Below are 24718 nucleotides of genomic sequence, written 5' to 3' on the forward strand. Positions count from 1 at the left end.
ACCTGGACTGTATCGTCCTGAAAGTGAAGTTTGGCAGAGGCAGCAGCGGTCTGGGTTGTTTTTCATGGTTTAGCCTGTTGTCATTGGTTGTTTTGGATAAAAATGACTTCTGAGGTCTGTCTAGACATCTTGGGCAGTAATGCTTTACCTTCATTGTGATAGCCCTCAGGGAAGGCCCATACCTATATCAGGACAACGCTCTGTACTGCTTGCATTGTGACGGACTGGTTTCAGGATGTGAATGTATGTTGAAAAGTTGGACTGACAAGCCCAGAGTGCCATCCTCGAGCCTTTAGGGAACCATTTGATACAATCAAATTTACAAGCAGAAGAAAAACACCAGTGGAATAAGAAAGTGTAAAAGTACCAGAACACATGTTTTGAGGACACATGGTGAAATGCCATCCCAAGACACTTGGCCTTTCTTAGCATCAGTATTTTTCAGAATTCTTTTAACATCCTTTTGTCAGAAGACATTGAGGGAGACATTGAGCCGAGTATATTGGTATGATAGGAGGTGGTTTACGAAGATTATCAGTACAAGAGTTTGAGGGAAAGCAGGATTCTAGCAAATTAACCCCAGGGGCTCACATCCGGTGAGTATGGGCTTGGCACACCCAGGGTCCTGAGACCTCTCTCTCTCTCTCTCTCTCTCTCTCTCTCTCTCTCTCTCTCTCTCTCTCTCTCTCTCTCTCTCTCTCTCTCTCTCTCTCAGAGCAAGTTTTATATTCTTAGCCTGTTCAAAAGTCCTTGTGGGTTGATTAATAACTGTTTTACAATTGTGGCAAACTTCAATGGAAACAGAAGGTGGAGATTGGGATAAAATCCAGTTTACTGTATGCTACATTCTTTTCTTTAGCACATTTTTTGGAAAACCAAGCTTTACATAAAGAACAGCATTTTAGAGTGGAATGCAGAACAAAGGATTTCATCCTTACAAAGATAATTTAACTGTCACAATCTGAGCAAACATTAGATCATCTCATTTCAAAGTAGTAATCGAGGCATGTGATGCAAGAAACCAAGTTTATGTAGCATAAGGCGGGGGAAGAATAAAAAAAACATTTTGCACATCTAAACACCAGTTCCTCCTTGAATTTATTTAGACTATCAATTTCCATGACAGATGGATGTTTGTTCCAGCAATCGACTACCCTCTGGCTAAAGGCAAATTTCCACACATCTATTCTATAACTGTCTTTCCTCGGTTTGAAATTATGCCCCCTCAGGTTCATAATCTGAACAAGAGCAAGAATCCTATCAGAATTCAACATGCTCAACCCATACAAGGCCTTATACACCTCAGATCACCTCACAGGTGCCTAGTCTTCAACTACTGCAATTTGCAGAACGTAAGCCTTTCTTGATAAGAGGAACCCTTCGTTCCCCTCACCAATCTTGTTGCCCTTCTCTGTACTTGCTCAAGCAACTCTACATCCCTCCTAAAATGAGGCCTCCAAACCTGTACGCAGTATTCAAGGCAGGGCCTGACCATTGCCTTATACAAAGGGATAATCACCTCCTTTTCCCTGCTAGCAAAATTCCTGTATATCATTGATAAAACCCCATGACCTGCTCTTGCAGCCTGTCTGCGTTGATCAGAAAACTTCATATCTGACTGCACAATTACTCCCAGTTCTTTTTCATTTTCTATCACCCTAAGTGTAGTACCACACAGTTGGTACATTCCTCTGGGGTAACTTCTACCCATATGCAGTACTTTGCATTTGTCATTATTAAACTTCAGTTCTCAGCCCATCTGCCCAACTTTTCTAGATCCTTTTGCAGTAGCACACTGCAATTACTGTAATTAAGAACCGTGCCAACCTTTTGTATCATCTGCAAACTTTGACATTAAGCCTGATATACTTTCATCAGTATCATTTGATAAATATACAAAACACAGAGCCCAACACCAAATTCTGGGGGAATCCACTAATAACATTAGTCGACAAAGAGTCCATTGATACCCACTCTCTGTATTCTCCCACTCAACCATTCTTTTATCCACTGTAGCAGCTTAACCTAAATATCATACTGCTCCAATTTGTACAGCAGTCTTCTGTGTGCAACAGAAGACTGCTGTACAAATTGGAGGGCTTTTGGAAAACTGTGCAACAGTGTCAAAAGCTTTCCTGAAATCCAAGTATATGATATCAAAATTATTTTTTGCGTCCAGTTCCTTTGTAACTTAGCGGGATGGCCACATCTCCAGTACTCAGTATGGCTATTCATAGTCGTTTAGATTATTCTTTGAGATGGCAGGCCATTGGATGACTTGAAGCCGAGCATGCAGAGGTGGCATGTTGGCTTAATGTCTCGCACAGTGTTGTCTTGGCACTATGGAAGTGGTTTTGGGATACAGAAACCATTACAGGAAGAGCTGGCCAGGGTTGCTTGAGGTTTACATCAATCAGAACAGACCGCTAGGTAGCTCTAACATCAAGGACCCTACAGTATCCTGTCATCAACTGTATGAGGTTGCTGCAGCCACAGGTCAAAACATTTCCAACCAGACTGTGTTACGAAGACACAATTCAAGTGGAATACACAAGGAAGCCAGTGGATTTTATCCCATTAACCCCAAACCACTGCAACGCTCATTGAAACTGGTACAATGAATATGTGACTTAGAGCCATGACAACACAACTGGAGTACAGTTCTGTTCTCGAATGAGTCCCATTTAGCCTACAAACAGATTCTAGACATTATTTCATCCCGAGACAATAGGAATGTGGTACCATCCCTCCAACATCAGAGAAAGTATCACGGTGGAGGCAGTGTTCTCGTGTGTGGTAGAAAAATGATCAACTGCTCCCTTTACGTGTTTTTGATTGGGATATTATCCCTATCATCCCTGTGCAGAGGTACCCAGAACAGATCCTCGAATTATATGTATGACTTTTCAGTGGTGCTGTTGGCCCAGATTTTCTTTTCATGCACAAGATTGCCACTGCACATAGAGCTCAAGTGGTGGAGGAATATCTTGAAACTGAAGATATCCAACAACTGCCTTGGCCAGCACGATCATCAGACTTAATCTGATCATACGTGTGTGGGGCGCCCTTGGGCGTCACATTGCACACCAACAGCCAACTCCTGTCAGTTGGTGAACTAAGGTCAGCGCTTGTGGGAGAATGGGATTTTTTTGCCACAGAATCTTATAGACACCCTTATGTCGAGCAGGGTTCACCACTGTCAGGCCTGTTTAGCCATTGGAGGGGAATTGTACACCATGATGATATTGTGTGCCCATATTTTTGAGCATCTTGTCATCTTCTGTGATGTGACCTTTTTGGTAATTTTTATCGAACCCCTGTAAATGTCCCTTATACCTGTCCAAAGTTTCTCGCTCTCTCATCTCATCATTATTCTATGGTACACTACCAAACCAAATTTTGTCCTGCTTCATCGCAAGCTGAACGAATTATGCCATATTTTCTGCATGTTATTTAATTTTGTTGAGCAGTGTATATATATGTATTTATTTTTCGAAACCATTTTTCCCCCTCTGATTTGAAGGAAAAAATATAATAATCTTACTCTGTGGTTACTTCCTTTAACATTTTCCATTGGCATTTGCAATTTTTGCATCTCTTGGGTCCAGTGAAAAGAGTTTAAAAAATATCTGAACCTATTATTATCACCTTTGCGTAAATAAGAGCCCTTCCCTGTAACCTCGATGGTGGTTATTTCTTTGAATAAATCCCACACCATGCATTATTATCATGTTTCCTTCATCTTAAGATTCTTAATACATGATGAATCACTGTTGGCAATCACATGAAGAATATTGGTTTCTTTTGTAAAACAAGTTTATATAGAAAGTAGTTATCTAGTAAATCCAAAAATGTTTTGCTACTGAGTGAGCTGCCATCCCATGAGTTCCAGGCAAAAAAGTTGAAATCCTCAATGGAAAATATTTTTATTTAGGTAATCTTATCTGACTTAAAAGCATTCATTATATTTTTAGATGTTCTATATTTCTCTAAAATATTTTCTATTTTCAGGGACAGAAGATGAAGATGAAGATGATGATTCAGAAGAAGAGAATGAAGAAAATCCAGAAAGTGCAACAGGTTAACTCGATTTTGGTATAATTTTGGAACTACTTTACTGCACTAGACTAAATATTGTTATTTCATATGCTGATGCACTTTTACTTTGGATTTTTTCTTTTTTTTTTTTTTTTAATTGAAATATGACACGTTTTCTACTACCTAAAAAGTTTTGTAAAAAATTTACTTTTCGATTATTTATTTTTTTCTAGATTTATTTCTTCTGTGTGCAGGTGTTGTGAGTGCATGTGCACAGAGCTATTTTTAAATTATTTATTTTTTATTATTTGTAACTGCCTGCCTAATTGTGAGCACTGGAATTAGCTTTAATGCTTTCAGATTATTTGCATGATCAGTTTCAGTGTTAATTTTAATCCACATAACATGTATTGTGTCCTGTGTGCTTTCAAGTATTTTATTATATATATTTTTTTATTTTATTTTATTTTTTTTTTTATCTTGGACCCATCTAGTTTGCTGTGGTAGCTTTGTTATTTTTTTTTTTTTTATAAGACATTTTTTGCATGCATTATGTGTCTTTATGCATGTTTATATAGGCAAAAGGCAGAATGAAATGGTGGATGTAGATAATGATGAAAAGTCAACTCTGCAGAAAAATCTACAGAAAAAGAATAAAAGCCAAACTAGTGGGGGTAAGGTTTCACTATATAATCTTAACTAATTTTTGAGGATAGGAATATATTTTAGACAGGTGATATTGTTTATCTTATGATTCCTACAATTTGTAATTTAATGTTTTGTAATAATTAATATTTGTGAGAACTGATTCATTTTAAAGAAAAGTTAACTTGTGTTATTCCATGACTTGCACATTACTAATAATAAACAGAACCGAAAAATTTTATTTGAATCGTTTTTAATCAAACCTTATTAATCCAAATTTTAATATTATCCATACTCCTTAAATTATACGAATTAGGAAAAAAAAAAAAAAATCTTTCATCTTAAAGTAAGATTGCATATTTTGTTTTGGTGTGATCTTGATAGTCAGGTGCACACGTGTGCATGTTTTTTTTTTCCTCCCATGATGTTGATCTCAAATACAAGTTATTGTAACCAATCTGTAGTGCTCTATTAGTACCATGTGGCAGAATTGAAGACTGAGAAGATTAAAAAAAAATGTAGTAGGACTTGAAGGGATAAATGGAAAAGAACAAAACAGTCACAGAAATATATTTGTAATTGGCCAGGTCCAATAGGAGATTCTGGTGGTTAACTGTCCCTTTTCCTTTCTTAGTCACTTGCCTATTATGGCTATATACGCTGGTGTTTAAAGAAAGTGAATCGCCCCTTAAAATTGTAATTGTCTTCCGAATAACGTAAGTATATGGCAATATTTCTTACAGATTGCATCAGATAAGATTGGCATGCATAGGTGATGATGTAATATTGCATCATCTGTTACTTTCAGCTATATAAGCACGCTCTGCAAGGGTTGCAGTCATTCCTTCCTTGTGTCAGGATGGCGAGTTACATCATGAAGACAGAGTGCTATTGTTGCTTTATGTGAGGAAGGATGTTCTTCCTGTTATATTGCTTATAGTCTATAGAGTGTCTTGTAATCAGTCGACAGTAAGTAGATTTCTTTCCAAACTCAAGGATATTGGTTCTTCTGATAGGAAAAAAGGAACCGGTTGCAAATGAGTCTCTATGCCAAAACAGGACCGCGTTTTGAAGCTCTTATGCCTTAAAAAACCGTAAAGCTTCTTCGTCTGAACTGAAAAGAGAATGGGAAGAACATACAGGAGTGGTAGCAAGTGCAGTAACAGTCAAGATGCCTCTTCAAAAATGGACTTGTAACCCCTCCTCATTAATTTGGTGTAAGGAGCATGTCAAATGGACTCCTGTAGAAATCAGTTATTTTCTTGAATGAGAAGACATTCAACCTACATGGCTCTGATGGGAGACAAACGATTCACCGTAAACATAGTGAAGAATACTGTCCAGACTGTATGGTGTCTACAGTGAAATTCCCTACCGGCCAAGTGATATGGGGGTGCATTTCATATCACTGAGTAGGTCACCTGCAGTTTATAAAAGGTATCCTTAAATGTCAGTGGATACCTGGCTATATTGGAAGGCAAATTGCTGCCAACCATTAGAGACCATTTCAACCTGCCAAGTAACTGCATCTTTCAGGGACAACTCCGCTCCTTTTCATCGGGCAAAAAGTGTAAGTAAGCACTTCTGTAGTTACTTTAGCTTCATTTCTGCATTAAAGGTGCGACAGTAATGCATTTACATTTGTTACAGATGAAATGGTTTGAAGAACGGTCCATTACAACTCTTAGTTGGCCAGCAAACAGCCCAGACCTGAATCCTTTAGAGAACTGTTGGCATCGTGTGAAATCTGCAGTTGCCAGAAAGAAACCAAAGACCTTTCGTGAACTTCAGGAAGCCGTAATTCGTGTTTGGAACCATGAACTATCAGTTGATTATCTTCAGAAATTGATCTTGTCAATGCCTCGATGGTGTGCTGCTGCTGTCATCAGAGCCAGAGGCAGTTCAACTAAATATTGTTTTGCACCTGATGAACTTTTCATTTTGTTTTCCATTTAAAATGATAAACTGAAGCAAATTGAAGGCTTCTGATAACATTTCAGCCATAATTGTCGTGTTTACCAAAACTGTTGTATAAAGGTTGCAAATGCTCATTTTGGAATATTTTGAGAGCATCCGTCAAATAGTAATAGCCTTAACTATTAATAAATATCTTTTGTTTATATTTCTATTTGTGATGCTAGTCGTTACTGTAACATACCATTGTGAAAAGGGGTTAGAAATGTGAAATTCCTAGGTGATGCACTTTCTTTGAACACCAGTGTATGTATGTTTGTTTTTTTTTTCTTCTTCTTTTTCTTAAATGAAATACTGATGAGTATGTGATATATAGACTGAATAGTGTCTGAAAGAGATTAAAAAAATTAATAAAAATTGGTCACAGCCTTTTATAATAAATTATTAATTCAGTTATTCAGTCTTGTTCTTTAGCACCCTTTAGTACTGCTGTCAAGCCACATTTGCAGATTCTAATTATGCAACAGTTTCTAATATATCTTTTCTTTGTTAACTTTTGACAAGTTCCATAGATTATTGCTATCATCTAAAAAGTACACAACACTACATTATACTGTACTATAACATTGTGTGTGTAATTTTCTTATCAGTGTTGCAGTTAATAACAAATAAAATAGTGAGACTCTGGCATTCCAATGTTTCATTAGAACAGTTAGGCTTATTTTACCAGATAGTTTGTAACCATGTAGAGTGAGATAAAAGTGATTGCTAAAAGCTCACTCAGGAAATCTTAGCTTGCTAAGGAAAACCCACTGCTGCGGTTGAAGTGTATTTCTGTTGTCTACACACTACTCTCTGCATTGAGAGTTACATCTTATTCATTTAAGAATATATTCTTAAAGATATCTATAAGAATAAAACAAGGTTCTTGTCAAAAGCACATTTTCATTTTGCCCTAAATCTTTTTGCCAATTATTACTATCTCCACTATTAAAACAAAAGCTACATCATTTACTATTTGTGCTGTCAAAAACAGGCATTAGATCTAACTGGAGTTTACCTTGATCCAAATTTCAGGTACCAGTTTGCATAGTGTATTTGTGGCAGATAAAAATACAAAAATTGCTTCATTCAATTTTTGAGATTACCTCTACTTGAAATAGAAGATTGGCAGATTCTTTCATAGAATATCTGATTTAGAGCAACCAGACAATGAAAAGATTTGGAAATTCCAAAGGTAACTAACCGTTGTAAGTGACATCTGCATGCTATATAATATTCTGTTAAGTAAACAGAATATTATATAGCAGTAGATGTGCCTTTTTCCACTAGCTCTGTGGGCTTACCTGAGCACTGACAAATATATGCCTTTTCATGGAAATAGCCAGTCAGATACAAGTTGACATATGCATTAAGGAATCATGTGCAAGGAAAAGAAAATAATTATTATGGTAATGAATTGATAGACACTACAGTATTACATTGCATATGTTAAGTCACTTATTATCTAAATGATAGTTTCAGATGAATTGAACCACCTCAGTGCCAAATAGTAAATGATCAAACACTTAAACTGTTATGGCTGCATTTCGGGAACTCACTGTTTCCCCATCTTCAGGCCTATGGAGGATAGAACATTATTTGAGGAGTGGTACTAGTTTTCAATATGATAATGATATTTAATTATTTACACTACAATGTATTTGAATTATACTATACTCCTTTACATGTACTGTTTTTTAATTATTACACTTTTTCTTATACAGTAGACTGTCGAAATAACGGCACATTGAGATCAGATATATATACATACAGCGCAGATGTCTTGCAGTGCTGAAAAAAGAAAATGCAAGTCATGTGATTACTGTATTTGTTTATGTTCACCGTTTTCAAAGTGAATTCTGTACTGATATCACGGGTTATACCACTGTTTTACATTTATTTTAAATTAAAAACCCCCTCACTATGGCTCCTAAAGTTAATAAACCTCATACAGAGAAGAAAAGAATAAAACAACATTAAAGCTTAGTGACAAACTTGTTATAATCCCAAACTATTACATTAGGGTCACTGGGAATGTTAATTCATATGCTCATGTGTATTTTCTGTAAATTTTGTGTGTTCTCTGCTCGATTTGCCTGTTTTGTTGAATGAAAAACCCCAGTTTCTGGTGGAAAAAACTTGCTATCTACCCCTGAGACCCACTAACTCGGCCATGGAGTGAAAAAAAGCCTATAAAAGTTCCTCATGTCATTGACGTGATTTGAACCAGGCCTTTTCCAGCTGGTGTGGGGGAGGACTGGGATGATACCACCATGTGCTACCCACGCAGACTAAAGTTGATATAAAGAAAATAGAATAGGATGTAAGCAGAAATATATTAATGGCAAAATATAACATTGGATCGTCAACATGTTATGTTTTTTTATGTGCAGTTAATAAAATGGTATTCTTAATCTCTATTTCTTATTTGCCCTCATTATTTCTGCATTAAATACAATAAAAATAAAACTTTCTAGATAACAGAAAAATCAAAATAACGGCATCTTGAAACCCCGATGGTGCCATTATTTCGAAAGTCTACTGTAATTTAATTAATTAATAAAGATAATTTATGAAAATCCCTAGAGTTACTCTCTAAATTAGTTGGAAGGGCTTGCCTGTTAAAATTAATCCAGGTGTGGGGTCTCTTGATCTGGTCGGGGAAGACTGGGGTGGAAAAAGTGGGTCGACTGTTTATGTAGTTTGGAGTTGACTAGGTGTAGCCAATGGAAGGTTGTTGCATGGCAGACCTGGCAGATTTTGGGTACAGGAATTTATTATGGGGAGAGGTTAGGGTTATTCCAGGATTAATGGGGGTAGGGTGAGGACCGGTTTTGAGAGTAGATCTATGGATATTTCTAAACTTTTTACTCTGTTGTGGATTATTAGATTGACACATGAAGTATTTAAGAATTGATTGTGTTGTACTACTGTTAAAATTAAAAAAAATTACAAGGACCATATAAACAGTGCATTCTCAAAACATAGCCGTAATAGTTTGTTTGGCATTAAGGTAATTTCAGTTCCTTTAAAATTGTATAATTTTCATGATAAATTACTTATTAGCAGTAGCAATACCATTAGTAGAGGCACATGATGCAAGAAAGCAAGCTTATACAGCCAAAAAAAAAAAAACCTTCCCATTTCACTGATCCATTCATTCGAAATATATGTCTAGTTCTGCCTTGAATTTATTTAAGCTATCAACTTCCACTACAACAGGTGGACGTTTATTCCAGCAATCTACTACCCGCTGGCTAAAGGCAAACTTCCACACATCTATTCTACAACTGTCTTTCTTTAGTTTGAATCTATACCCCTCAGGTTTGTAATCTGAGAAAGAGGAATAATCCCATCAACATTGAGCCTGCGCGATCCATTCAAGGCCTTATACACCTCAATCAGATCGCCTCACAGGTGCCTAGTCTCCAGAAGCTGCAGTTTGCAGAACTTAAGCCTTTCTTCATAAGAGCACCCCTTTGTTCCCTTCACCAGTCTTGATGCCTTTCTCTGTACCCATTCTAGCAACTCTACATCCTTCCTAAAATGAGTCTTCCAGACCTGTACGCAGTACTCAAGGTTTGACCTGACCATTGCCTTATACAATGGGATAATCACCTCCTTATCCCTGCTAGCAAAATTCCTGTATATCATTGACAAGACACCATGACCTACTCTGACAGCCTGCTACACTGATCAGAAAACTTCATATCTGATTGCACAGTTATCCCCAGGTCTCTTTCCTTCTCCACTACCCTGAGTATAACACCACATAGTTCGTACATTTCTGTGGGGTTACTGCTACTCATGTGCAGTACTTTGCATTTGTCAATGTTAAACTTCATTTGCCAATTCTCAGCCCATCTACCCAACTTTTCCGTATCCTGTTGCAACAGCATATTATCATTACTGTTATTAACAACCCTGCGAACCTTTGTATCATCTGCAAACTTTGACTTTAAGCTTGATATACCTTCATCAATATCATTGATAAATATACAAAACAACAATGGGCTTGGACTATGTCCAACAATGGACTAATGTTATTAGTGGTGTCCCTGAGGGACACCACTAATAACATTAGTCCACGTAGAGCAGTAATCATTGATGATTGCTCTGTCTTCTCCCACTCAACCGTCCTTTTATCAATTGTAGGAACTTGCCCTTAATGCCATACTGCTCCAATTTTTACAGTAGTCTTCCATATGCCACAGTATCAAAAGCTTTCCTGGAATCCAATATATGATATCAAAATTATTTTTTGCATCCAGTTCCTTTGTGTCCACATCATAATCCTATCAAATTGGTCAGGCAAGATTTCCCATTGACAAACCCCATGCTGTGTCTGAATTATTACTGCTGCCTTGTCTAGATAATCCTGCATAGCTTAATTAACCAGTGACTCCATTATTTTCCCTGGAACAGATGTGAAACTAACAGGTCTGTAATCACTTGTCACTCTTTGATTTCCCTTTTGTGAATTGCAGATGCATTTGCACATCTCCAGTCTGTGGGGACTTCCCTTGAGTCCAAGGATGCTCTCATAATTATGACTAAGGTTTTGCTTACTTCCGTTTCTGCCTCCTTTAATATAACTGGATAGATCCCATCCACCCAGGTACCTTTCTTATGTTTAATTTCAATTTCTCCTCCACTTTGCTCTCAGTTATTACAAAATCATTTAACTCTCTGTTAGAGTTTGATAAACAGCTGGTCCTCTCCTCCTTGAATAACTCCTCATGTGTGAATGTAGATGCAAAGTACTCATTTAGTTCAGCTGATATCTGAGAATGATCATCTATAGTCAAACCATTGATATCAAGTGGACCAATCTGATTCATCCCCTTCCTTTTAGAGTTTATATAAGTAAAGAAGTCTTTACTGTTTTTCTTTGCATCCTTTGCCAAAAATTTTTCATAATTTGCCTTCAGTTGCCTGACCTTCTTTGTGATTTGATTACAGCCTAGCTTGTATCTACCATACCTTCTATGACAATTTATGTGCATCATAAATGATGCACATAAATTGTTATAGAAGCAGTCCATGCATTTTCCTTCTCTGCCACGAGTCTCATTAGTTCATGTGACATCCATTTGGGCCTTAACCTAGAGCTGTATTTCTTAGTTGGAACAAAAGGCATAGTGTCTTCCAAGATTACTTCCTTGGATGCTTCCCGTTTAGAATTTGCTGTTGGTAATATCATAAGTTGGTTCCACTGTAGTCACCTTTATGAAAGCAAAAACCCTTCCCATTACCCCTGATGGTAGTTACATCTTTAAGTAAATCCCACATCAGTACACTGTGATCACTGCCACCTAGTGGGTCCATTATCTGTAAATTGTTAATGCATGAATAATCACTGCTCATAATCAGATGAAGAGTGTTACTCCCTCTTGTTGCTTCTCTGACATGCTGCTGTAGAAAACAATCATCCAATAAATCCACAAAAGCTTTGCTAGTGTGCAAGTGACCAACACACAAGTTCCAGTCTATATCTGGAAAGTTAAAATCCCCCATTATAAGACACCCTAATTTACTGTCCCACTCTATTTCTCTATAATTGTTCATTGTACTGATCAGCATCATTAGGCCTATAACAAACTCCTACCCTCGTTTTGTTTTCCCAGTGTTTATGTCACACGAAACTGACTCATTGCACTGTTCATCTATGTCCAATTGGATGCACTTCCTTAGATTTTGTGTTTCTTAACAAACGGCATAACCTCTCCTCCCTTCCTATCCTTTCTGTACATATTGTACTCCCCAAATTCTAATTCTGTATCCCTTATATCTGAGTGGCACCACGTCTCTGATATCCCAACAATGTCTGCCTTGGATGTCTAAACCAGCAGTTCAAATTCATTAAATTAATTTATTATACTCCTAGTATTGGTGTAGGTAGATGACTTTCATCAACCGGTGAAATACCACCACTTTGCTTATTGGAGGCTTGAAGTGGCGAAACCCATGTTTAGTCTCTAGAGCAGAGTTTCCGGCATCCCCCTCCCCCCCATACTTCTCCTTCAACCCATGCACGGTACTAAGTACTATAGGTTTTGATACCTTTCGTGTTTGGGGTTTTCATAAAAAAAAAAAAAAAAAATATGCAGGTATATACACCTGTTCTTACTTTAGTTACTCTAACACACCCATGTATTTACTTGTTTCATGACCCCGAGCAGTTCCTGAAATCCTCAGCAACTGGCTTCCTGGGCTTCTGCTCATTCCAATAGAAGCAGTACAAGAATCATTTCTACCTCTGCCTGTGGCTACCATTAATCTATTAGTCTGTGAATTCTCCCCAAGCTAGCAGTTTTCTGACCCACCTAACATTGCCTCAATAGCATCAGCAAATATTCTTGGACCCCTTCTATTTAAGTGTATCCCATCCCTGTAGAAGCAATCTCTCCTGTTAACAAGCACAGACCACACTAAGAAAAATTCTACCCCATCAGCCCTGCACAATCTCTTCAGGACCGAATTGATTGACAAGGATCTTGTCATATACTTCCTATCGTGTCTGGTAAGTATTGCAGACACTCAAATTTCTTTCTTTCAGCGACTTTCTTTCTGCATTGACCTGTAATTCCTTAGTAAATTTGCAGATCTCCTACACTTAATGTCATTACTGTCGACATGTATAGCGATATCACCTTTTGTGCCCTTAAAAGATGATATCTGCACTACGTCATCAACTTTTGCCCCTGGCAGACATACCCTGGTCCTATTCCACCTATCCTTTTTGCACAATATATTTCCAGTTTCCCTGACAATTGAGTCACCAACAATAACCATCTCCTGTGAGACAAGCACATTCTGCGCTGAAGGTTGCCGCTGTGTTGCCTGATGTATTAGAGTGTGCTCTGGCCTTGAGTTGGGCATCCGAGAACTTGATGGGCCCCCCATTTTAATTTCTTGAAGTGTATCTACCCTACTCTTCGAGCTTATTCTACCACATGATATCAAATTGTATATTATTATATCGTGTATATAATATAATATTATTATATCAATATTAACATGATAATGAACAAACACATAGACCCCCCCTTCCAAATAAAAAGAAAATTAACGTAAGATATGAATCTCTATAGTACCAAAACAGAAATTAATCGATTTTTGAAAAGTACTATTACAAACAATTAAAATTACCATTTCGCGTATATGTTCATGAAGACGTATTATAATTCCAATACCGAATTATTTTAGGAAATTGTCTTTTCACCTTTCCCAAATTTCCTTTTCGATAATGAGCAATAAATTGTGGAAGAGTCATATCTTTTAATGTTTGGCCCTTTTTTTCATATTTATCAAAAATACTATCTTTCCATATATTCAAACGCCCTCTATTGAATTGTTCATCCAATTTAATTTTTGAATTACGTAATTTCTGACGCTCGTGGCCGTATCGTTGGCACATATTCAGTCGCTCTTGAAGACATGGACATTGGGTATTGTAATAAATACTAAGCTGCCTCTTGTGAACTCATTTCCACAGAATTCAATACATCTACACTTAATGCTCGTGTTAGACCAGTTGTATTCATATCAGGATATTCTTCTTGTAGCTCTAATTTTTTCTTTGCAGGTTGCTTATTCCTCTGTTAGTTTTATTCGCATATTCAACTACATATGCTGCACGTGAATATTCTCATATGATAAATTGTAAATCCTACTTAGACTTGAGCATTTATAAAATCCAAGGATTGTAATTATTCATAAATTTCTCTTTGATTTTTCGTTTAAGAAATACATGTGGTTGTTTGATGATACCAGCCCTCAAAATTAACATAATTATCCAATTCTAATGAGTCATGCATTTTAGATATTTTTTGCGATAAGCTAATCTTCGATTGGTATCAATCGCGATCGGTATCGATATATGTGAGTTTGTGACATTGGCCAAAAAGATGCTTCGAATCGACTTTAGCGTCCCTTTGCGTAATTATTTTTATAACTGACAAGGGTGTGTGTTTATGTTGCTGTAAATTTGAATAATCTGATATTTTCTCTATAGAAGTTAATGCATCTATCATTTCAGTTGCTTCTTCCATTTCATCTTCTTTTTCTTCTAATGGTGCAGAGGGTGAATTGTTCATCCATAATAATTATGTGCATGTGGACTTCCTCGATGTTGAAATTCATTCCGTTTAAAGAAATTCACAATATAATACTTTCCAAAAGGACTATAGGTTTCCAATTTTAAAATTTTGAGTATACTCTCAACAATTTTATTAAAGTATATGGCACACATTACAGGTTCTTTATTTATTAATGTAGGTAGATCCATAACTTCATTAGTTGTAATTTCTCATTTATATCTGAATTTGTATAACATACATAGTAATACAGGCCATGTTGGTTCACACGCACTCAGTGTCAAGAACATTGCAGGTTTTCCTAATTGACAAATCATGGAAACACATCTCGTTTATGTTGACTCCAGTAATATGCTGAATTGAGTTTAGAAATGCCAAGTTAAGACTCTAATGACTTGTTTAAAAATTCTTTCGATTCCAATATAGAACGAGTAATGTTAGCTGTTATTCCTACTGATTTAAATGCAATTTGCAAATTTTTTACTGTACGCATTCGCATAATTTTCAAAACCACATATAGCAAATGTTGGGGAGTTACTCCATGGCGATCAGATCTACGAATTTCACTCGATGCCATCATAAAGGGAATAATTTTCAATCCATTTTTAAATTTTTGTGCATGTCCGAATATATAGCTGGAAAAAAAGGTTCTTCTGCATGTATATTAAATATGAAACTTGTTGGAGATGATTTCTGACCCAGTGCTATACATAAATATGACACCATAATAATGTGTGATATTGAATTATCAATAGTTCATCATCATTGTTTACAAGTTCCACAATTTCATCTGAATGTTTCTGTTCACTATCATCATTCATCCCCAAGAAATCGTCACTCACTTTTATCCCGTAGAATTTATACAAAGGTGAATTTATCAAATACCGTAACCATATTTTCTTCTGCACACATCCTTGTAGATATGATGATTTATGTATGAGTCTTCGATTTATATGTACATTAATGTCATAATCGTCATCTAATTTTCTAGGTAATTGATGAACCATCGTATTTACGTTAGCTGGTACATTTATTACTTGTCCAGTGATCCCATATTGTCCATGTTCATAATGTAAACGACAAATTTGCATAAAGGGTAATCGTGGTGATATCAAACGCTCAGTTACAACATCTAGTGGAAGCAAATCAGTAGGATATGTTGGATATATAAATCCATTTGCCGTGGTCATAGTTGGTATCCGTTCCTCTTTTAATGAAGTATGACATGTATTACGTCATGAAAGTACTCACTTCTTTTAAATGAAATTCATTTTGAAGTAATTCATATGAAGTTGTTGGAAATGGTTTCAAATCTCATTAAAAACCATAAGCAATCACAAACATTACAATTAAATCCAAATGAGTTTTTGTACATTAGTTTTTTAAACTCACTGTCAAAGCTTGTGTAGATACTATAGGGATGTAATCAGGAATCTCATTATTAGCCACTTCTAATTTCGCACACGATATTCCTTCATTCGTTCTGCTGGAGTTTGATTCCTGATAAGTATCAGGCATAGTAGAACTCTGTGGTTGAATTTCATTATGATTCAGAAAAGTTTAAATTTCTAATTTCCTTTTCTTCTGTTCATGATATCCCTTCATTATTTCAGCTCGGGTTTTTTTTTTTTTGGTGCAGTTTGAGAACTCCGAGGCATCATGAAACACTCTTGTTGAATTTCATCTGGATTCACATTTCTGTCCAACTTTCCTTTCTTTCTTTCACGATATTCCTTCGAAAGCTGGGCTGTAAATTTTGGCACAGTCACTCGCTTATTAATCATTTTTCTGATATAACGGTATAACATAGTGCATCACTGTTCAATTGTGCTTGTTGTGTCACTGCAACTTTTTGCGTACAATTGAGTTTTCTTGGGCAGATGCATTGTACTTGTTGCATCACTGCACGCAACAATTACAACATGCACATAGGGTTTCGGGGCCATTTTCTAGGTAACATAACACTTTTCCAAATAACGCCATTAAAAACTTTTCTAATGTCAATAATTTTCCACCAAGTGATATTTATTCAGCCAATGGGAGAAGAGTGATGTGGGTTACATGGTAATATGTACCAGAAGCTTGTTTTACTGTGGTAAAAACAAGCATGTTAAAAAAACATATCGCGTGGTCACGCAATATGTTTATTTAACATGACCACGCAGTACCATTCTTTATTTCCTTGTGTAATGTATTTATGTATTCATAGCTGAGGAAGAGACACACACAGTGTCGAAAGCTTCAGTAAGTATTTTATATTATCAAAAGAAGCGAGTGCAGCAAGCAGGGGGCTGAGCCTCCTAGTATTTCATTAAAATATAATTTAAAATTGATTTGTAACTAAACTATACACTCGGTGGACTTTGCATTAGCAACCCCCCCCCCCCCCATCCCCGATTCTGTAGGAATGGGCTCTTTCTACAGAACAGCCCATTCCTGCTAGTGGTAAAAGCTCAAAGTTGAGAATGGCTGATATAAGATTGTAGTTTATGCAGTCAGTTTCTTCTTCAACCATCTTCAATTTTGTTGAAACTTGGTGTAGATGTTTAAACAGGTTTCCAAAGAAGCTGTGCAAAAATTCAGTTCAGAATAGAGTATGCTTGAGGCACCAGCACCTTATTTGTGGAGGTCACTTGGGTTACATGGAGCAAATCACAGAAAATTAAGTGTTACTGTTGCACAGCATTGAGAGGTAGTGCTCTGAAACTTGGTATACCTAGTTAACTTTTGGCAGAGAATGCAAAACTTTTGGTGTTCAGGCTCAAAAGCCTTTGGTACCTCCTCCTTTGGGCATTCCATTTAACATCTGTATGAATTCAGCCTAACTAAATATGAGCTCTTATATTAGTAGTAGTAGTAGTGGCATGTGATGCAAGAAAGCAAGTGTATGAGCTTATGCAGCATCAGCCAAGAAAAAAAAAAAAAAAAAAACACACCATTCCCTCCAAATGCCTGTCCAGTTCCTCAAATTTATTTAACCTATCAACTTCCAAAACGACAAATGGAAGTTTGTTCCAGCAATTAACCACCTGCTGGCTAAAGGCAAATTTCCGCACATCTATTCTACATCTGTGTTTTCTTAATTTGAATTTTTGCCCCCCTTAGGTTCGTAATCTGACCAAGTGGAAGGATCCCATCAGAATTCAGTGTGCTCAACCCATTCAAGGCTTTATACATCTCAATCAGATCACCGCGCAGGTGCCTAGTCTCCAACCACTGAAATTTGCAGACCTTAAGCCTCTCTTGGTAAGAGGATCCCTTCATTCCCCTCACCAATCTTGTTGCCCTTCTCTGTACACGCTCAAGTAAATCTACATCCTTCCTAAAATTAGGCCTCCAGACCTGTACGCAATACTCAAGGCGTGGCCTGACCATTGCCTTATACAGAGGGACAATCACCTCCTTCTCCCTGCTAGCAAAATTCCTATATATCATTGACAAAACCCCATGACCTGCCCTGGCAGCCTGTCTGCATTGCTCAGAAAACTTCATATCTGACTGCACAATTACTCCCAGGTCTTTTTCATTTTCTACCACCTTAAGTGTATTACCACACAGTTGGTACTTTTCTCTGGGGTTACTTCTACCCATATGCAGTACTTTGCATTTGTCTAGGTTAAACTTCAGTTGCCACTTCTTAGCCCATCTGCCCAAATTATCTAGATCCTGTTGCAGTAGCACACTGCCATTACTGTCATTAACAACCCCGCCAATCTTTGTATCATCTGCAAACTTCAACACTAAGCCTGATATACCTTCATCAATATCATTGATAAATATACAAAACAACAGTGGACCCAACACCAGACCCTGTGAGACTCCACTAATAACATTAGTCCACGAAGAGCAGCACTCATTGATTACCACCCTCTGTCTTCTCCCACTTAACCATCCTTTTATCCATTGTAGCAACTTACCCTTAATACCATTCTGCTCCAATTTGTACAATAGTCTTCCATGCGCAACAGTGTCAAAAGCTTTCCTGAAATCCAAATATATGATATCAAAATTATTTTTTGCATCTGGTTCTTTTGTAACCCCATCATAATAACCAATCACATTTGTCAGACAAGACTTTCCCTTAACAAACTCATGCTGTGTCTGAATTATTGCTGCAGTCTTGTCTAGATGATCCTGCAATGCATCTTTAACCAGTGACTCCATTATTTTATCCGGAACAGAAGTTAAACTAACTGGTCTGTATTTACAGGCAGCAAACTGTAATATTTGTTTGGTGGCTGATATATTTTCCTTCAAAGATAGACTCGAAAATTGAAAGTCAAAATTTGACCTATCTTTAGGGGCAAATATCTTAATGTGGGACACCTTCAATCCTCTCGTTTTTGCCACCATTGGAAATTGCAGCTTTTAAGCAACAAGAATCGTGGGTTTTTTTTTTTTTTTTAGTTTTGTGTCTTTGCTACTTAAGGCCTAAAAATGGCCCTAAACTTTTTATATTTTCCTTATAATATTTGCATACTTATTTGATGGTGAAGTTTCACATCTAAACAAGGGCAGAACTATTGCATTTACAAGAGTGAAATTGTCGGCAATTACCCTGCCCTTTGGTTAAGGAGAAAGGATATATTGCCAGTGCAAAAAGATCTGTATTTTTTACAATAGGGGTGCAAATGGCAAGAAAAGAAATTGAATGGGTTTCTTTAGTGCAAACTCCCAAGCCTGAAAAGTGGTCTTTATTCAAGATTCCCAGCATAAAGATGATGTTCTATTGAAAGAAGTTATAACTGCAACAAAATTTATTTAAAACACAATACAATTTGAAATAAGCAAGTGAGTGTGAAGATATTGAATCACTGCTTTGTAATGGACTGGAATTTTTCATTGATGGTTGATACTACTGCTTCAGGGAATCTATATTGTCATTCCATCATTGTTGTTTTGAGAGCTGGAAGATTGGCAATAATTTGTTGTTCAGGAATCCAGTAGACATCTTGTCTAACAGGCCAGTGAAATGAGCGAGCTGCTCCATAAGGATACATGAAATTTACCAATACATCATGCTCTTCAAATGAAATTTCATAAATATTTCCAATCCCCCAATTATTATCATAAATACGGGCAATGTATTGGCCAGGTTGTAAATTAACAGTTGGCACATATTGAATATTGGTTTTGTTAGTCTGATCTACATTAGTTACAAATGATGATGGTGTGTCATTTGATACTCTACAAACATGAATCTGTCTTGCATCAATAGGAAGGAAGTGATGATTTTCTCTTGAAATGGCCTTACTTGCTCAATTTTCTCTTTAGAAACAAAACAGAATTTTATTCCAGTCACATGCTTGTCACAAAATTCAAACATGTTTCTTGGTGTCAGGATTTTGTTTTCAGTTGAGTGTTGGAGACTTGCACATGCTGCCAATCATTTTATTGTTCCACCAATTCCATCACATGGTGACTTGCCATGGCTAGTGCCAAAGAAATTTCATTCAGTACTGATATCAAAATCCTGATGATGACAAAAGTTAATAAAATTCTTGAAATTCTTGTATTGAGCTGCAGAACCATCACTGAAGTAGTAAATGTGCCTGATTTCTGTCATGAAACTCTTCAAACATTGAATTAAGTTGGTTAGAAAAACATGCACTGCAATTTTGTCGTGTCGAAGGCAGTCACTGATTGTGCAGAAACTTATATTCTGAAGTTCACCATCCTTGTAATAAATGACAAATGGATGCAATGTAGCCTGGCTATTCTCCCAGTTACATTTTTATTCCATTTCTAATAGAAACGTAATCTTTCTTTCCAAGGCATATCCAATAAATTCATCATCTTCAAAAAAATCCATCACCTTTTGCTTTACTTGCTCAGGAAGCTTTTTTCCTTGCTTTTTTCCAGGTTTTCTTCCTTTTTTCCATGATTCCTTCTTCTGCTTTAAGTTTTCTAGATTTCTTGACCATTCTTTCTGACACAACTCTTCCATTGTTTTCTTTATGGACCAACTAACTGGAGCTAGTGTTAATATTTGAAGTGTTTCTATATGACTTGGTACCATCAACTTTTCTTTCAATTCTTTTAGCAGCTTATTGTAATCCAAGCAATTCCACGCTGATGACTTGCACTTGGCTCCATGATGTCATTTGGATCCAAGCCACCAATAGATGCAATTTTACTGGTAATTACATCTTGTACTTGACTTGCCTTCCTTTTGGTATAGCCTTGTGAGTCTCTCTTAGCTATTCGTTGAAATTTCAGAGGAGAAATAGCAACAGCCATCAAACTTGTGTTCAAGCTTTCAGTCACATGCATTTTGCCATCGTGGTCTGATCCAGATGAAGTTGATGTTCCTGATGCTGCTTTTCAGCATGATGGGCACAGCTTCTGGCCTGGTTTTATGTCTACTTTTGTTAGGTCTTTCAGGTAGTCTGCCATTGAAAAATCAATTGGTTGTAAACTTTTTTTTTCACCATATGATTTTTCTTCTGGAGAGTATTGCAACATGAACACTGCAAAAATTCAAATTTTGTCTAAAGCAAAACTTCATGATGTAGACAAATTGTCTTCTTCACCTAGTTTTAATCCACAACGTCAACCAATCAGCTGTTGTTCTTCAAATTCTTTAAATAATTTTAACCTAGTTTTGAGTGTATAGGATAGCACAACATTTAGAATTATCCGTATGACTGATGATGCATGAGTCCAGCTTATCTCCAGAAAAATCTTCTGATTCCATAGCTTTCTTGCTGACTAATAAGTGGACGTTTTTGCAAGCAATGAAAACCTAATTAACTGTATTACAGTCAAACAATAAAAAAATAGAGGAGCAAAATAAACAAACTGTTCATCATGAAGATAAAACACGTTAATAACAGCATAGTTCAAATATCAGCTATTTATACTTTTTTTGTATGATTCTAGAATATTCCAGAGTTCTAGAATGTTCTGGAATTTTAGAATAGTTTAGAATATACTCTATTTCTAGATTATTCTATACATTAGACAGGATTAAGGAAGTGTTCTGCAACAAAAAAAATCTCACAAAATAACAATAAGGCACATAAAACTACTTGATATTTAGGCTTAATTTTAACACCTTAAGTGCAAAGACACAAAACTAAAAAAAAAACCATGATTCTTGTAGCTTAAAACCTGCACTGTCCAATGGTGGCAGAAACGAGAGGATTGAAGGTGTCCCACATTAAGATATTTGCCCCTAAAAATAGGTCAAAATTTGACTTTTAAATTGAGTCTATCTTTGAAGGAAAATATCTCAGCTGCAAACAAATATAAGAGCTCATATTTAGTTAGGCTGAATTCATACAGATGTTAAATGTAATGCCCAAAGGAGGAGGAACCAAAGGTTTTTATTTCAAAGTTATGACTTTCAAAAGTCTTGCTTAAATTTGTTGTGACAAATTTTTGGTGCCAGTTTTAGACCACATTGTAAAAAATGTGAACGTTATTGAGCCTGAACACCAAAAGTTTTGCATTCTCTGCCAAAAGTTAACTAGGTATACCAAGTTTCAGAGTACTATCTCTGAATGCTGTGCAACGGTAACACTTAAAATTTTTTGTGATTTGCTCCGCGTAACACAAGTGACCTGCACAAATAAGGTGCTGGTGCCTGGAGCATACTATATTCTGAACTGAAATTTTGCATAGCATCATTTGAAACCTGTTTAAACATTCACACCAAATTTCAACAAAATTGAAGATGGTCGAGCAGGGACCCCTAGGCCACTTGACATGGAATGACCCAAATGTACGAAAGAAGGGGAATTAAGACTGAAGTAATGGGATGCAGATGAAACATTCCCCTGGTCAGGCAGCGGGGCATGTGGAGCAAAGCCTATAGGCTCCACCAGGCAAAAGGAGGGAATATAAACCCCAGGAAGAGGAAAGAAAGCCACGCAGCATGGGAGCTGCATAGTAGTCATCATAGCCATGTGATTGGTAAACACAATATCCTACCCTGTGACCAAAAGTCCATGGTTAGCTGTGTGTATAGTTGATTTGTACATCATGTCTGGCGGAGGAAACAGAGGAGTACTGTTTCCTCCGCCAGAATATACTTGCTCATACGTTATGAGCAAGTCAGTCAGTTGGTAATGGATTCAATCCAGTTAGAAAACAAGTCAGGATGAATTAAATTCTGTGGCAGGACAAGTTCTGTGTGTCAAATCTGGTAAAATGAGTCCATCGATGACTGCAGTAGGTGTGATTGTTCCTGGTAGTAGCCTAACTGGAAAGGCTAGGTAGGTGTCTCAGCTGGTCCGGAAGTGTTGGCAGGTTGCGGTGGCAATTTTGGAAGTAATGATCTTCTCTGCATGAATTCCAGGGCAAAGCAGGAAAGGGCTTGATTGAAGCACAGTGTCCCATCTAGCCACCCAGTGCAACATAGGAATAGCAAGACTGATATCCACATGGACTCTGCACCAGACATTAGTTTGTATGAGCTGTGGCAGTTGATGGCTGTAAGGCACCAATACTCACTCCAGGATACAAGGAACTGCACCTTGCATAGGTACATCAATACCAACAGTGGTTTGGGGACTGTTTCTGTTTTTGTGGCATGCCTACTTTTTGAACATTGTCTACCAAGTATATTCCTTCTTGATGGCAGTGTATGTAGACAACTCTAACATCTATCAGTAAGACAATGCACTATACGTCAGGGGCTGATGGGTTGATGACTGGTTTTAGGAACATGATAAGCAGTTCTCCATCCTCCCACAGCCACACAACTCTCCTTATCTCAGACCAATTCAGCATGTTTGGGACATTCTGTAAAAGGAAATTTGATGCTACGACCATCTTCCTGTCAGTGTGCGGCATTACTGGATACATTGTGCAATGCATGAATAGCACTACCACACGACTCCCTTCAACACCTTGTGGAGTCCATGCCAATATATGAACTCCGCCTCATAGCACTGTGATGTAACAGTCCATTTAAAAAAAAAAAAAAAAATCCAATGTGAGTAATGTGGTAACCTTAACCACGAGGAGCCAGGCCACTGCAACCAATGACTGCCCGGGGAGGCGGAATTCCACTCCAACTGGAGGAAGTGTAATACCAGTGGGTGCCAGCAAGAGGAACTTTTCGGGTCCCAGCGGTTCAGACAAGGAACCACTGGGACGAAAAAGTGGGGGGGGGGGGGACAGGAACATATAAAATTGTACAGTATTATCAAAAGAATTACAGTGGTGAGTTATGAGCATACACTACAAAACAAATCTGATTTAGTATAATAATAAGATTACAATGTATAATATAAGTTAAAATATTTTAGCACGGAAGACATTAGATACTGGAAACTACCAGAAGCTGTTACATAAAAACGATTTGATTACAATATACAGCACAGTGATAATGACAGGAGAGTCAGTACTGGCTCCAAAATAGACAATTTGTCCATAAGAGTTCAGTAATGTGTATAATTAGTAATGCAACTAGCAGTGAATGCTTTTCAGATAAATTTTGATTAGGCCAAATGGAACTTTCACAAAAGCTATGCCAGAAAAGATGACCGATTGTTAAGATTGATTGAGGAAAATGGTTAAAAACAAATTTTTAACATTTTAACTAGATTCAGATTTGTTTTAATCACGCTTTTATCCAATATGATGGTTAATTGGATAATTTGAACTTAAGAACTTTTAGGATATATATGCAACCCCCGTAAAACACGGCACTTCTACAACATGGTTTCGCTCTAACTCGATTGATAAACTACAGCAATCCTCGCACAACATGGTACTTATATAACACAGTTTTGCTCTAACACGATTAGAGAATTTCGATAAACCTCACATAACTGGGTATGCCGACCGGGCTAGCCGAGTGGGTAAAGTACCTCCCCGGCAACCCAAAGGTCGCGGGTTCGATTCCCGCCTCGGGCTTGGATCAAAGTACTGCAAAAACCTTGGGAGGTGCAATATGGCCACAGAAGCCGATGCGCCAACAACTACCAAATCAAAAAAAAAAAAATAATAAAATAACTGGGTATTTTTGA

At 37.1% G+C, this 24718-nt stretch overlaps 1 protein-coding gene across 1 annotated transcript in view; it reads left to right on the forward strand.

Annotated features, from left to right (window-relative positions):
* Positions 1–24718, forward strand: part of Nasp (Nuclear autoantigenic sperm protein) — a 161780-nt gene that overhangs the window by 35270 nt on the left and 101792 nt on the right. Inside the window, exons 3-4 of the mRNA XM_090372344.1 lie at positions 4012–4080; positions 4617–4712. Coding sequence (XP_090228470.1) covers positions 4012–4080; positions 4617–4712 — 165 coding nt within the window. The remainder of the gene's footprint in view (positions 1–4011; positions 4081–4616; positions 4713–24718) is intronic.

Source organism: Mastigoproctus giganteus, chromosome 4, assembly GCF_048544385.1.
Source record: "Mastigoproctus giganteus isolate SK-2022 chromosome 4, ASM4854438v1, whole genome shotgun sequence".
NCBI classification, from domain to species: Eukaryota; Metazoa; Arthropoda; class Arachnida; order Uropygi; family Thelyphonidae; genus Mastigoproctus; species Mastigoproctus giganteus.